Genomic DNA, 12927 nt, shown 5'->3' on the forward strand with positions numbered 1-12927 from the left:
TTTAGAGCACATTTATCTCCTAATTAGTTTCTATGGAAAAGCAAATGGTAAGAAAATAATTTTCTAGGGAAAGCTAGGAAATGGAAATGGAGAAGGAAGGAAGAGGAGGGAGACTATCTATACTGAGCGGGACTCTGTCTGTTCTGTTCCTCAACACTTGAAATGGAGCTATGCGTTTCGTGCTTTTATCACTCTATTGAACGATCATGTGAAAAATATTAATTGCAAAAAAAGGATACTTAATTTGCAGTCAACCCGCAAAGATTAGTACCGAAATTATTTAATGATAAACTAAAAGTAACAAACTTTATTAGGCAAGTAATCTAATCAGAAAGAAGAAAAGGGATATATTTTGACCAATAACAGAATGAATCCTTTGACTCATGAATGGGTCTAGTGAGTCATTTTGAAGGATGTAGTCTAAATTTGGGCCATGTTTTTTTTTTTCTTGGTTGAAAAAAAAATAATCAAAGGGCCATGTTTTTAAAGATAAGCCCAAACCTACGATTCATGGGTTCGTGTACAGCAATTACAATGAATTTGGAATACATCGGTTCGAAACTAATATAATTTCATCAATCCTTAAAAGAATGAATTTGGAAATACATCAGTTCGAAAAATAAATCATAGATTGAATTATGATTTATTTTTTTGGTAAAAGAATTATGATTTATTTTTTTGGTAAAAGAATTATGATATTGAATTAGATTGGATTGGATGATGAGTTTTCATCATAATAAATAATAATACTAAAAAAATATGAAAAATTTATCGCCAAGTTTAATATAATCAAACATTTTAATGGACATAAATGTAAAATATAAATGAAATGCTAGAAAAAATTATTTTGATTTTATAATATATTAAACATAACTTCAATAAATCACTTAAAATGTTTATAACTTTTTTAATGAAGATTACCTAATGAGCAAAATAAGCATGAACCTAACTAGATTAATTGGATTGGATCCTCATAAGCAAATCCGTCATCCGATCAAATCATGTCAATTTTGAAATTTAAGGATCCAATTCAATCTGCCAAATCATTAAAATTGCTAGGAAAATGCTGGGCATAGTCACACCAATTCGTGGGCGATTGTTAACCGTAAATTAGCCTCAATTTCACTTTAGAACTCACACTAATCTATAATACAATTTTGTGAAAGATTGTCTCTAGCAAAACTCATATGCGTTCATCACATAGAGTCACAGAATGTGCAGTCCATCTTCATTGACACATGTGTGTAGTGCATCCATATGTGAATATTGAAGTTCATGAACCAAAACAAAAAAGTACATTCTGCACGTATAGGAATATCAGAATGCAAGAATATATCAAGTTTTTGTAAAAGATACATATGATATTATGATGAACGAGAGTACTGTACCATGATCAGAAAGCTATATGATATATGTAAATTTCTTTTTCTTTTTTTTTTTCCTCTAAAGTTAGAAAGAAGGAGAAAGAAAACTCTCACAACGGATACCGTGGGAGTTTTCATGTATTTTTATTTATTTTTTATAATGAGATAGGGGTAGGGATGGCAACGGGTAGGATAGGGGTCGGGTATGACAATACCATCCCCATCCCCTCTCTCCATCCCCACCCCTATCCCCAAACCCATCCTCGTTTATTAGGTTTCGGAGAATCCCCGTCCCCGTCCCCGTCGGGGGACTATCCCTCATACTCGCCCCGAATCCCCGATTTTTTTGCATAAAAAAATATTTATCATACATTTTAACATTAAGTTTCATATTACATTATCATTCAACACATCCAAATTAACTATAAAGTTCAACTCAACTATTCAAAATCATATCAATATGAAATTTCATAGAAAATTAGGAAGAATTAGGAGAGGGAAGTTAACTTAGAGTTAAACAAAAATATCATAATTATATATTTATTTATTTAAATATAAACATATATATTTTCGGGCCGGGTTCGGGGATGGGGACGCCAATACCATCCCCTCCCCATACCCGTCGGAGATTTTTCAAGTTCTGGGATCCTCGTACCCAATACCCATTTAACCCCGAAATCTCCCCCAGTTAAGGTCGGAGACCCGCCCCTACGGGGATTTTTGCCATCCCTAAATAGCGGGGACAAACCCCAAAAAAAAAAAAAAAAAAAAAACGACATCTAAATACGCTTTTCATGTACTTCAATGCATGAGATAGTGTGCAATTTAATTAAGGGCTTATAGTGAGTTTTTAATACATACCTTGTTTACATTATGAAAGAGCATGTAGGCCGGGTAGGATACGATGTTCATTTCACCTGTACATATAATTAATCCTCTTGTGCTCTTCATTGCTCCAATCCTCTGTCGTACCAATCACCGATCAAATTAAGGAACAACCTGTCTATAATGATCAGAAAGAATGTAAAACCCTAATTCTAAATTTCTGATAAAAGAAGAAGACCTTTTTGTTAAATAATTCCTGCCAGATACCATTTCAGAAAGTGGGAGAGAGAAGCTGTAAATCAAACCGATGATCAATTTCATAATAAATATATAATACATAATACACATATCATCCCTTTAGCACACAAAAATTGCGCTAAATATCATCCCTTCAAAAGTGATCATCAAAATCAAATAAAGAACTCTCTTGTGCTCAAAGTGCTTGGTGTCTCACTCGGCTCGGGTCCTAACCGGAGCTCCAAGTCCAATTCCTCAGCCCTCTTCATCGTCTCTTTATCCCTGCACCCTCCACTTGTACACTCTACCGTATTTTTATTAATGTCTACAGTACAGGCCAATCCGGATGGCTCCTCTACAAACAATGGAAGCTGAAGCTGAACTTGAACTTCTTCAATGCTAACTTTTCCCTTATTCGCGGCTTCGATGATCACAACATCATCATCTTCATCTCTGGTAAAAGGGTATGATAATATTGGGTTTCTGGGGATGTTGGTTTCGTTTAATTCCATTTGTATTGAATTTTTGTCCTCCGAATTAGCACGACTGTGATGAGCACTAGGCTTTTTGGTAATTCCATCAGTAGAAGAAATATTTGCAAGCTGGTTTTGATCTTCGGAGAATTGTCTGATCCGGGCTCTATCTCTTCGATGAATGTTCATGTGACCCCCGAGAGCCTGCGCGTTAGAGAAGCTTCGCTTGCAGAAGGCGCAGATGTAAGACTTTGCCTGCCCTGAGCCACTGATTTGGTCATCCGATGAGCTCCATTGAATCTGATCAAATTTTTCGATATTATTGCTCTCGTGATTTCTCTCCATAAAGAACACACACTTACACAAACAGACTCAGAGAGAGAGAGAGAGAGAGAGAGAGAGAGAGAGAGAAGAGATAAGAGGAGATTAAGGCGGTCAACTGGTCGGTTAACTTGTGTGAGAAATTTTCACATAGAAACAAATATTCGTAGGGACTACTACTTCTAGACAAAAGTTAGCATGCATGAAAAAATAATAATATTTTTGGTCAGAGGAATTTTGGTTTTTTTTATCAGCAGAGGCAGGGTTTATATATTATTAAGAAAATAAAACGGAGGAAGTATATTTAATTCGAAATTTTTTGATTGAAATGTGACATCAAGGTTTTTGGAAGTTTTTGAAATTTGTTTTTAATTTGGGATCAGCTGACTTTTAAGACTTTGCAAAAAGTTAATCTATTTTGTTTAAATAGCACGAGGTGTCTCCATATTTGAAGAATGGAATTAATTTTCGTTCAAGATTCGGTTTGCTCTTGGCCATAAAGTGCTTCCAACGAGTTTCAAACCCCTGTCATTAACTTTTTTTAAACCACAAAATATGGTGCCGTTAACAAACTGCCATCTCCAATTTGTGAGCCACCTTGCTAAGCGTGGAAAGTTACTTTATTTATTATTATAGTGAATGAAAACTTAATCTTGCAACTGAAGTGCATCTTGAACATTAAACTCTTCCAGCAGTTAGAATTTTTTTTACAAGTTAAACTCTTCACAGGAACCGGGAGCCTGTAAAATTAAATGTACTAATTTCTGCTTAATTAGTGCTACATGTAGTAAAAGAAACGGCAGATTTCGACTTCCCTACTGAGGTATATGTTATATACAGCAATGTACTGGATTCGGTGCATCTAATAACTTGTTAACTCAATTAATTGATTAAAACTTTTGTGTGGGTCTCATTTACTTTTCAATTTTTGATGTGAAGTAGACGCAGGAATTATCCATAAGTGAAATTCAATTCCTGATGAGAATTCAAATTCCTGATTAATGAACACACCATGGAAGTAATCGAAACAAAAATTTGATATTTCAAATTTATTGTGTATTTAGTAATTAGGGCACAGTGTAGACCTTTAGACCTACCAATATGGTCCTATCGTTGGGATTTTATTCTTATACGAGTTCACATACGTATTATAGTAATACCAATTAATCGATCTCTCCGCATGCCCATATTTTGCATGGCCAACGGTTGACGAGTATCAAGTTAAGTTGACCCTTTTTTCCCCATAGATAGATTCCTAGGTTTGTTTATTATTTGCAGAAGACCACAAGGGGTGGGAGATTTACTATTATATCCAATATAGGGGTCCAAATTATAAAAATACCCTATATGAAATGGACTTTAGAAACACACCCAAAGTCCATTTACAATATAACAAATAAGCTTTTAACTTCTTATAAATTACAAAACTGCCATTAATTTATTAAAACAAGCCCAACCCCAAAATCTCATAAAAATACCCAAAACAATCAATAGGGCATCAAAGTAATTTAATAATTAATATTAAATTCAATAAGGCTAGCTGTCAATTTTTGAAATTTTTTTGGGTTTGTTTATAGAAATTCAATGGTGTATGGTTTATCTATAATATTAATGCTAAGAATGGATATATCACTAAATATCTCTAAAGGGGATTCACCGTACACATGTTATAACTGAAAATTTTATTTTTTAAATTATAATTTAAAAATCATCTTTGTGAAGAAAAAAAAAAAAAATTCAATCAATCAAGTGAAGATCATTTAGTAACTTTACATGTCGAACAAATTTCGATGGTTTTGTTAACAATTAACATTCTCATGCTGAGCTAGACGATCTCACATTTGATTGGTTTATTTTCTTTTCATAATTGATCTTTAAATGGTTATTAAAAAATAAACGGTTTTAATTATGACATATATACGATGAAAATTTAAAGAGAAAATCTAAATAAATTCATACGGTATCATCGTATATAACTATATATAGTATAGAAATTTGAAAATTCTATTTCTTTTTTATACATAAGTTTCTGTGAAAGCCTTTGATGACGGAGGTGATGAATTGACAAGTAGTGAATTGCAATGGTTAAATTATGCATTGACATCACCATCGGTTGAGACTTGAGAGCTTACGTGCATGTTCCTAACAGCTCCAAATTGTTGCTTCGCATGCATGATGACGATGATGCCATGTGATGTGACGATACTTAGATAATGACACTTCTTAATTTGTGTTGCTGAGTTGCTTGGGATAATGGATAAATATTCGACGAGCGCCTGTTATTCTCTCTCAACAAACACGAAAATTAAAAAAAAATTAAAAGAAAAAGAAAAAGAAAGAGAGAGAAATTGGCTGTTACTGTTAGTCATTCACCACCGTCCAAAATCATGATTGGATAGAGATATCGATGTGAGGTTTTGATCATGTATCGTAGATGTTGAGAAATGTGGCTAGAGGGGACGTTCATGCAAGTGATCCGGTAACCGACAATTTCATCACCAATTAATATACTATTGATATTAACATTTATATTATATAGTTTCTTCTACTCTAACATGTTGTGTTTAAATATAATTTAAAATCAACATTGACAATCGATTGAGTTGATAGTTTAACAGTGTCGTTTCGATGATTTGTTTAGTTACGAATTTAAAGTAATTACTTTTGTTTATGATAAAGTATGATTGATCTGATCGACTTCTGTAGATGCACCTTAATTTCTTCCACTTGTTTTCAGAGCCATGGGGGATGTATTTGACTTGAATTTGTGTTGTGGAGTGCAGGAAGTTAAAAGGTAAAGTAGTTGTACCCTTTCTCAACGTGAAGCAATCATATATATATATATATATATATATATATATATACAAATGGGCCTCTCAGCATTTCAACTGTTAGAAACATTAGGTGGATTTGGGCCCTTAGAGACGGTCAGTGTTAGTCTCGCATTAGACTGGGCCTGTTTCCTGAAGCTTCCTTGCAAATACACTCTTCAGCCCCAAAATGGATGAGATTCTATAAACAATACAGGATTCAATATTAATTCATATGTGATAATACCAAAAACATTTCACGGATCCACTGCACGACATGACAAACATATATCTTGTGGTAACAGACATTCCTTGTAACATGGTTTTATTAGTATTGTTATGATTTGGTTTGGTTTTTTTAAGTTTTATCTATTTTTGGTTGTTCTGAGTTTGTAATTTTAGTTGAGATGTCTATGCCAAAGTTAAGTTTCGTTTCGTTATTGTAATGACCCTTTATAGCTAGTTTGTATTGATCTCTGTAGCTAGTGGTTTTTTGGCTGAATTTAGCAACGCAATTCCATAATTTCTTAAACAAAAAAGTTATAAATAAATAAATAAATAAAAAAACAGATATTCCTTTTGATAAACGAAACATCTCAACATAGGGGCCTCAGATACAGATAAAAAAAACCGATTCCCTTTTTCTGTAGATATCCCAACATACGATTGGTTGGTTTAGGTTGATCTTTACCTTGGTATGTATGATGTGATAAATATCCAAAGGGGCCTCAGATACAGATAAATTAGCCAGCTTTAGTATTTGGTGAGCTTGTGAGAGCTGGAAGTTGGAACTCCCTCCCATACAAATATACCCTTAGTTGTCAAACAATACATAAACAATTACTCCCAACACAACAACCTAATAACCCCAGAAAATTAATTCTTCAAAATTCTCATTCTTTAAACAATATATAGCTTGGGATTTGTCAAAACGCCCTAAAAGAGATAGCCCCACGCAAGCTGAGATCAGAATAATATCTCATTCTCTCACTCAATTCTATAATATACCCCCCCTTATATATAGCAGAGAAAAACGACATCTGAAACCCCATGTGCTCCACTGCCACTTTCATCCCGAGACCTCCCTCTGTCAAAAAAAACTTCAGACCTATCCAACTCACACCCTCAATGAAAAACGACAATCCCCAACCTGTAACCATTAATGCCGTTTTACATAGATGTAGCTCTTCGTAGAAGCCGAAGCAAACAATCTCACTTTCCCTAAACATATATATATTCAAGTTTTATTCCATCTTTCCTTTTCACATGCATCGTAGAAAACAAACTCCCACATCGAAAGAGCCTCAAATCATTAAGACAATTTTCATTTCCTAGCCTTTTATGGAATGCAATTGTTTGGTATGACTTAAATTCCTTTTCGAATAATTGCCCTTTTCTCAGTTTTGCCTGTGAGCTCATTAAAGTCGGGGGGGGGGGGGGGGGGGGGTGGTGTGGTTACAGTTGAGTTTTAAATATAATGGACCCAGCAGAATGATCGCCTTGTGTACTGCAAGAAATTAAGCACTGTACTTACCTGGCTAGCTATGGTTAGGGTTAGGGTTTATATATATAAGGGAATTATATGGACATGCCATATATAATTTATTTGATGTTGTTTATTTATAAAATCCATATAATTAGGGTTTCGTCACTGATCGATGGCTATTATCGCTAAATCATACATACAAGTTATAACACAAGAAGATCCAAAAGATGGTTAGATATATATAGAGCAGCCTAGAGATGGTGGAAGTGATAATATTCTCTTTTGTGATTAAAAAAGTTGGTATTAATTGTATAATGTGATGGTGATGAATAGTTAATTAGATTGATTCCATAGAGTTGGTGGCCATTTTGGACAGATTTGAGAGGAGGAGGAGAGAGAGGGAAAAGTGAGAGAGATAACACAAGCAAATGGATTTTAGCGGAGGAGGTTACAGAAACTGAAAGAAGAGATCTGATGGGTGATGATAATAATACAAGAGAAAAGAGAATCGATGTTGGGAAGTATCTGACTTTATGTGACTTTGAAAACCTCATCTCTCTGGAGTTTGAGTTTTTTTTTTTTAGTGTGTGTGTGGGTAAGTTTAGTTGTCTATGACTCTATCTGATGGAATGTCAGTGAGGTACTGAATGGGAAAAAGAGTCACGATATTCCATGCAGTTTTTAGTCAGTTTCTTCACCCTTCAAACCCCACAAACATACAACACATCTACTCCTAATCTCATCATCGCCTACCTAAACTCTCTCTCTCACTCTCTCTCTCTCTCTCTCTCTCTCTCTCTCTCTCTCTCTCTCGGGACAAGGATATATTCGTTCTATAACCTAAACTCTTGACTGCACTCTTCTTTGGCTGTATCACACCAGCATGTGGCTGATATCATGTCTCTTCCATATAAACCATGATCTGTATCAAATTTACTGCTTAGTTAACCTATAACTTGCTAATTACCTCAACGTTAAATTAATTCTAACTATGTGAAGTTGGCCACATAAGAGTAGAGAAGGTGTTTGAGCTCCCATTTAGAAAGCAAAAAAACTGTATAAATCATAATATGCATATAGAACTGTTACTCAGAAAACTACAAGAAGAAGATGATGATCTCAAATTGTAGGCTTAGGATCATGATATTACTTTCTTAAGTAATTTCCATCAACTTAGATGGTAATGACCCTGACAAGGAACCAACAATTACACTGTAATCAACGGAATATATAATTAAAATAATAAGCTGAGATGCATTGTGATTATCAACAAAGACGAATCTTAATTTCATCCTTTTCTGTGATTCCCATATGGTTTTTGTTACACCTTACACAAATGCATAAGCACTCCAAGAAAGCCAATAGATCAAATCAATTTAAGCGAAGAGTGAAGCCTTGAGCCTCAAGATGAAAGAAAAAGAAAAAAAGGTGCAAATAAGGAAGGAACTCATCAAACAGTGGACAAAAGGTCAAAGTATTATGTCTATTTATGATCAGCAGTTGATGATGAGCCTCTGCTATTTATCAACTTTAATTACCTTAGGCCGGTCACCGAGCCTGAGCTCAAGATCTAAGTCCTCTATAGAGCTGGTGCAGCTAAGTTCAAACCCTTCTGATTGGAGATGATGTACTTTATCAACAGAATCTGATTTTAGGAAGAAAGGTGTCGATGACGGGACGTCTTCCGTTCTTCTTCTCTTGCAACTAATTATAGCTTCATCCTCATCACCTGAGACGGATGGACGAGCACAACGAACAACCAAATTCAAACTCACAGACAAATTGTGAAGATCAGTAGTACTTGTGACATGGTGATCACCCTTAGCCCTACACCCAGATTCCACAGCTCCTGAAATCTTCTCTGCTTCAATAATATTTCTTGCAACAGATTTATCATAATTATTTCTGTTTGTGCCCAAGATTGACCAAGATTGAGGCAAAGATAGAGAAGCAGAAGAAGAAGGTGGGATCTTCAGGGTTTGGTCAGCACAATTTTCTTTACATGGTAATTGAGCTGAAGCCCTAGAACCTGAGGATGGTGATGAGGATGCAATAGTAGCACCGGGATCGGAACTAGGGTTATTAGGGTTGTAAACCAAGGCACAAACTTGATGAGATGGGTATTGAAAACTACCCAAAGATGAAGAGGAGAAGGGATTATGATTTTGGACAGAACGATCATCCGGATGATGATGATTTTGGAGGGTAGTTTCGTCATTTGGAGACTGCTTTAGTCTAGCCCTGTCTCTCCTGTGGACATTCATGTGGCCGCCTAGAGCTTGAGCTGAACGGAACTCTCTCCTGCAAAAGCTACAAGAGTAAGATCTCGGAGGCCAAATGCACCCTCCAAGAGGCCCGGCCGCATCTTCCGCGAAAGCTTGTTCTTCCCACGAATCATCGTTTGATGGGTTGCTAATTGGCACTTGCAGATGATCATGCTGAGATGAGCTCAAACTATTGTGCTTGCGCTTTGCCCACATCCAGTACCTTGCTTGTTCCATTGCACTACCACCACCACCACCTTGGATTTACTCTCCAGCCAAGCTTAATTTGAAGGAAAACTCAAATTGCAAAAAAGAGGAAGAATTGTAAGTATATATGGGCTTTTGAAACAAAGTAGAACTAATATGTTATCCTATATATATATTTAAGTTATAGACACTGAAAAGTATACATGGATTGATCTGAGGCATAAAGGGGCTGAGATTGCTTAGGGAGGTGTTTAATTGGAAGGTGTAAAGTGGTGGGTTCTCTTCTACCTTGCTCTGTCATAGAATTGTAGCTACTTGATTTTTTTCATTTTTTTAATAAGTATTTCTGGTTGGCTTCAGTCAGTACTCACTGAAATGAGAAGTATATATTTTTTTGCTCTCTGTTTTTTTCTTAGGAGGGGGAAGCAAATGGTTTAATAAAAAATCAGTGTTGTGGGTCCTGAAGATGAGCCCCTCTTGTAAGGTGAGGGTTTGCTTACGGACAAACTGAAACAATCTGACTGAAATCTCCCTTAACCAAAATAGTGAATGCCCAGATGCCTCGATTCCTCCTTCACTTGTACTCAATTAGATGCAACATCAAGAGAGTCAAAGAGTCCGAGTGATCAGGAGGACACATGATATCATGCAGCATCATTATTATATCATTAGGAGCAAAGATATTGCTTATGCCTCTACCTTAGTAAGCATAAAATAATGTAATTTTTTTTATGTTATGTTATCAGATCGCCAATTTAGATAGTTACAGAGATAAAAACGCATTAACAGTTCTACCATCATAGTTGCTCTACACGTATAATTCTAATTTAACAGTAAATGTTTTATTAAGATGCTAAAAGAGTATTTAGCAGAGGTAGCCATATATATAGGCCAGGCTGCCTTCACAATTTTAAATTCATTGTTTTCTTGGTCTCATTAATTCCAAAGATATACACGTGTGCCGAATATTAGTAGTCTTCAGGTTGACAGGCCGTCCGTTGTTGAAGTTCTGGCAAAGGACTACGTAACAACCACATCTAGAACACATGGCCCAAGCCAAATTCAATTGACACTAATCTCTTACTAATTCAAACTTAATTTGCTTTACATAAAACATGGTATCCAATTAAGAGGGACAAGCAAGTGAGAAATTAACACTGTGACACCATGTGCTAATGGGATCTAGCCGAGTGGAAAAGGGCATTGACTATAGATCATCGGTCTCAAGTTCGAACCCCCATAGTATCTTAGTTGTGTGCGTGTGTGTGAGAAACCCCCCTCCCCTCTAATTTAGACTATCGCTTTACTCCAAAACACATTGGCAGCCTGCATAAACTTATTAGTCATTTTTTGAGTGGCTCTAAAATTTCAATCCACATTTCAACAGAGTGATTATCTCCCTTAAGAAATTATGTTTACAGAATTTCAAAAACATATATATTTTGCTTCTTAATTTGTTGTTGATGGCTATATAAACATAATAAACTCACCAGTTTTAACCTTTTTATTTTGTCGACCTCAAGATGTTTCATATTGTTTTTATATCGAAGTGAACGTGTTTGAATCAAATTGCGAGACTTCCATGTCAATAAAGTCATCAGTCAACAATAACAAATTTTTTAGATTCCCAGAAATGACTGGGGATATGGTAATGGTATTGGTCAGGTCTTAAAATTTGGCTTAAACGTCCGGCCAGAGGTCCAGTTGACTGACTGGGATATTGGATTATCCTACGTGCCAATTCAAGATCACAGAGTCACACACCCCAAGATTTCAAGAAACGGGATAAGAAGATAGTTTTTATTTTGATCCAGAAATTTAAGAAGCTTAACTGAACAATCTTCTAGTTTCGAATGAAAGCTAATGTTATTGGATTTAACTTCTATATATAATCAACGGATTCATAGCGCTCGGTTGTAAGAGCATTTGTCTAAATAGATAATCAATAATTTTAAGTTCGAACCACAAGACAATTTCCCTTATTTCTTTTATATAATCCGAAATACAACAAATATATATATATTTACTTAACTAAAACAAAAGGAAAGAGAAAAACCCAAGTCGTTAATTAGATCATGAAAAACACATGACAACGATTAATCAATTATATTGAGATTCTGTTTAGTGAATAATTATATATATTCAAAAGTAGTGGTAGAGTTTCAAAAACTAGCGAGGCCATAGCCAACATGACATAGCTAGATTAAACAACAAGGTCTCGAATTTTCAAAACAAGAGTTGGCAATTGAAGGAATGGTTTCATTATAAAAATGGAACAGGTCACATGCATATGCCTGCTCAAAAATAACCTCTGAATGAATGCATCTTGCTAAGATGGATGCCTTCATTATTAATTCAGCACAAGGACTAAGACTCTTTCTTTTTATGTTAGAAAACACAGTGAGATTGTCCTATCCAGAGAGATTCTACGGAATTAATGTCCTCATTCTCAACTTGATTTAATTAATCATACATTTCTTCACTGAGCTGGCCTGGTTTCTCCATATTAAACAATATGTAGCAAGAGAGAGAGAAGGGAGGTTTCATTTTTCAAAGACAATGAAGATGATGGTGAGGTCAAGAAATTATTTGAACTTGTGCTGGTTGAGACATGACACTGAGTGACTGCATAATAATACATGAGGATAAGAGATTTGCTTTCAATAGTCACGTATGTTTATCGTTGATGCGTATGAAATTCATTATACAATTCATATCATCAACTGCTGACAAATGTTCATACATACGTAATAGATGATGACTGTTTTTAGCATTAACATATAATTTAGCAGTTACAGTTATTATTTTCCTTCTGAATGTTAGTAGAATTCACTTTTACTGTTTCCACTGTTTCTCAAACAGCTAAGCAATATAAAGCAAAGACTGTACTTACCTTTCTGTCTGCTTGCTAAAAATATATAGAAATTTGACAAGTAATTT

General features: G+C 35.1%; 2 protein-coding genes across 2 annotated transcripts; both read right to left on the reverse strand.

The window, feature by feature from the left end:
* Positions 1–2599: 2599 nt before the first annotated feature.
* Positions 2600–3244, reverse strand: LOC117630511 (transcriptional regulator TAC1-like). The gene has a single exon (XM_034363219.1). The coding sequence runs from the start codon at positions 3242–3244 to the stop codon at positions 2600–2602; it is 645 nt and encodes a 214-aa protein (XP_034219110.1).
* A 5526-nt stretch (positions 3245–8770) lies between these two features.
* Positions 8771–10421, reverse strand: LOC117632195 (zinc finger protein 10-like). Its single transcript, XM_034365620.1, has one exon. The coding sequence runs from the start codon at positions 10015–10017 to the stop codon at positions 9034–9036; it is 984 nt and encodes a 327-aa protein (XP_034221511.1). The 5' UTR covers positions 10018–10421; the 3' UTR covers positions 8771–9033.
* Between the last annotated feature and the right edge of the window lie 2506 nt (positions 10422–12927).

This window comes from Prunus dulcis, chromosome 6, assembly GCF_902201215.1.
Source record: "Prunus dulcis chromosome 6, ALMONDv2, whole genome shotgun sequence".
Classification (NCBI taxonomy): domain Eukaryota; kingdom Viridiplantae; phylum Streptophyta; class Magnoliopsida; order Rosales; family Rosaceae; genus Prunus; species Prunus dulcis.

Excerpts from the sequence above, each read along its gene's own strand:
- LOC117630511 (XM_034363219.1), bottom strand. The coding sequence starts at position 3,244 with ATGGAGAGAAATCACGAGAGCAATAATATCGAAAAATTTGATCAGATT.
- LOC117632195 (XM_034365620.1), bottom strand. The coding sequence starts at position 10,017 with ATGGAACAAGCAAGGTACTGGATGTGGGCAAAGCGCAAGCACAATAGT.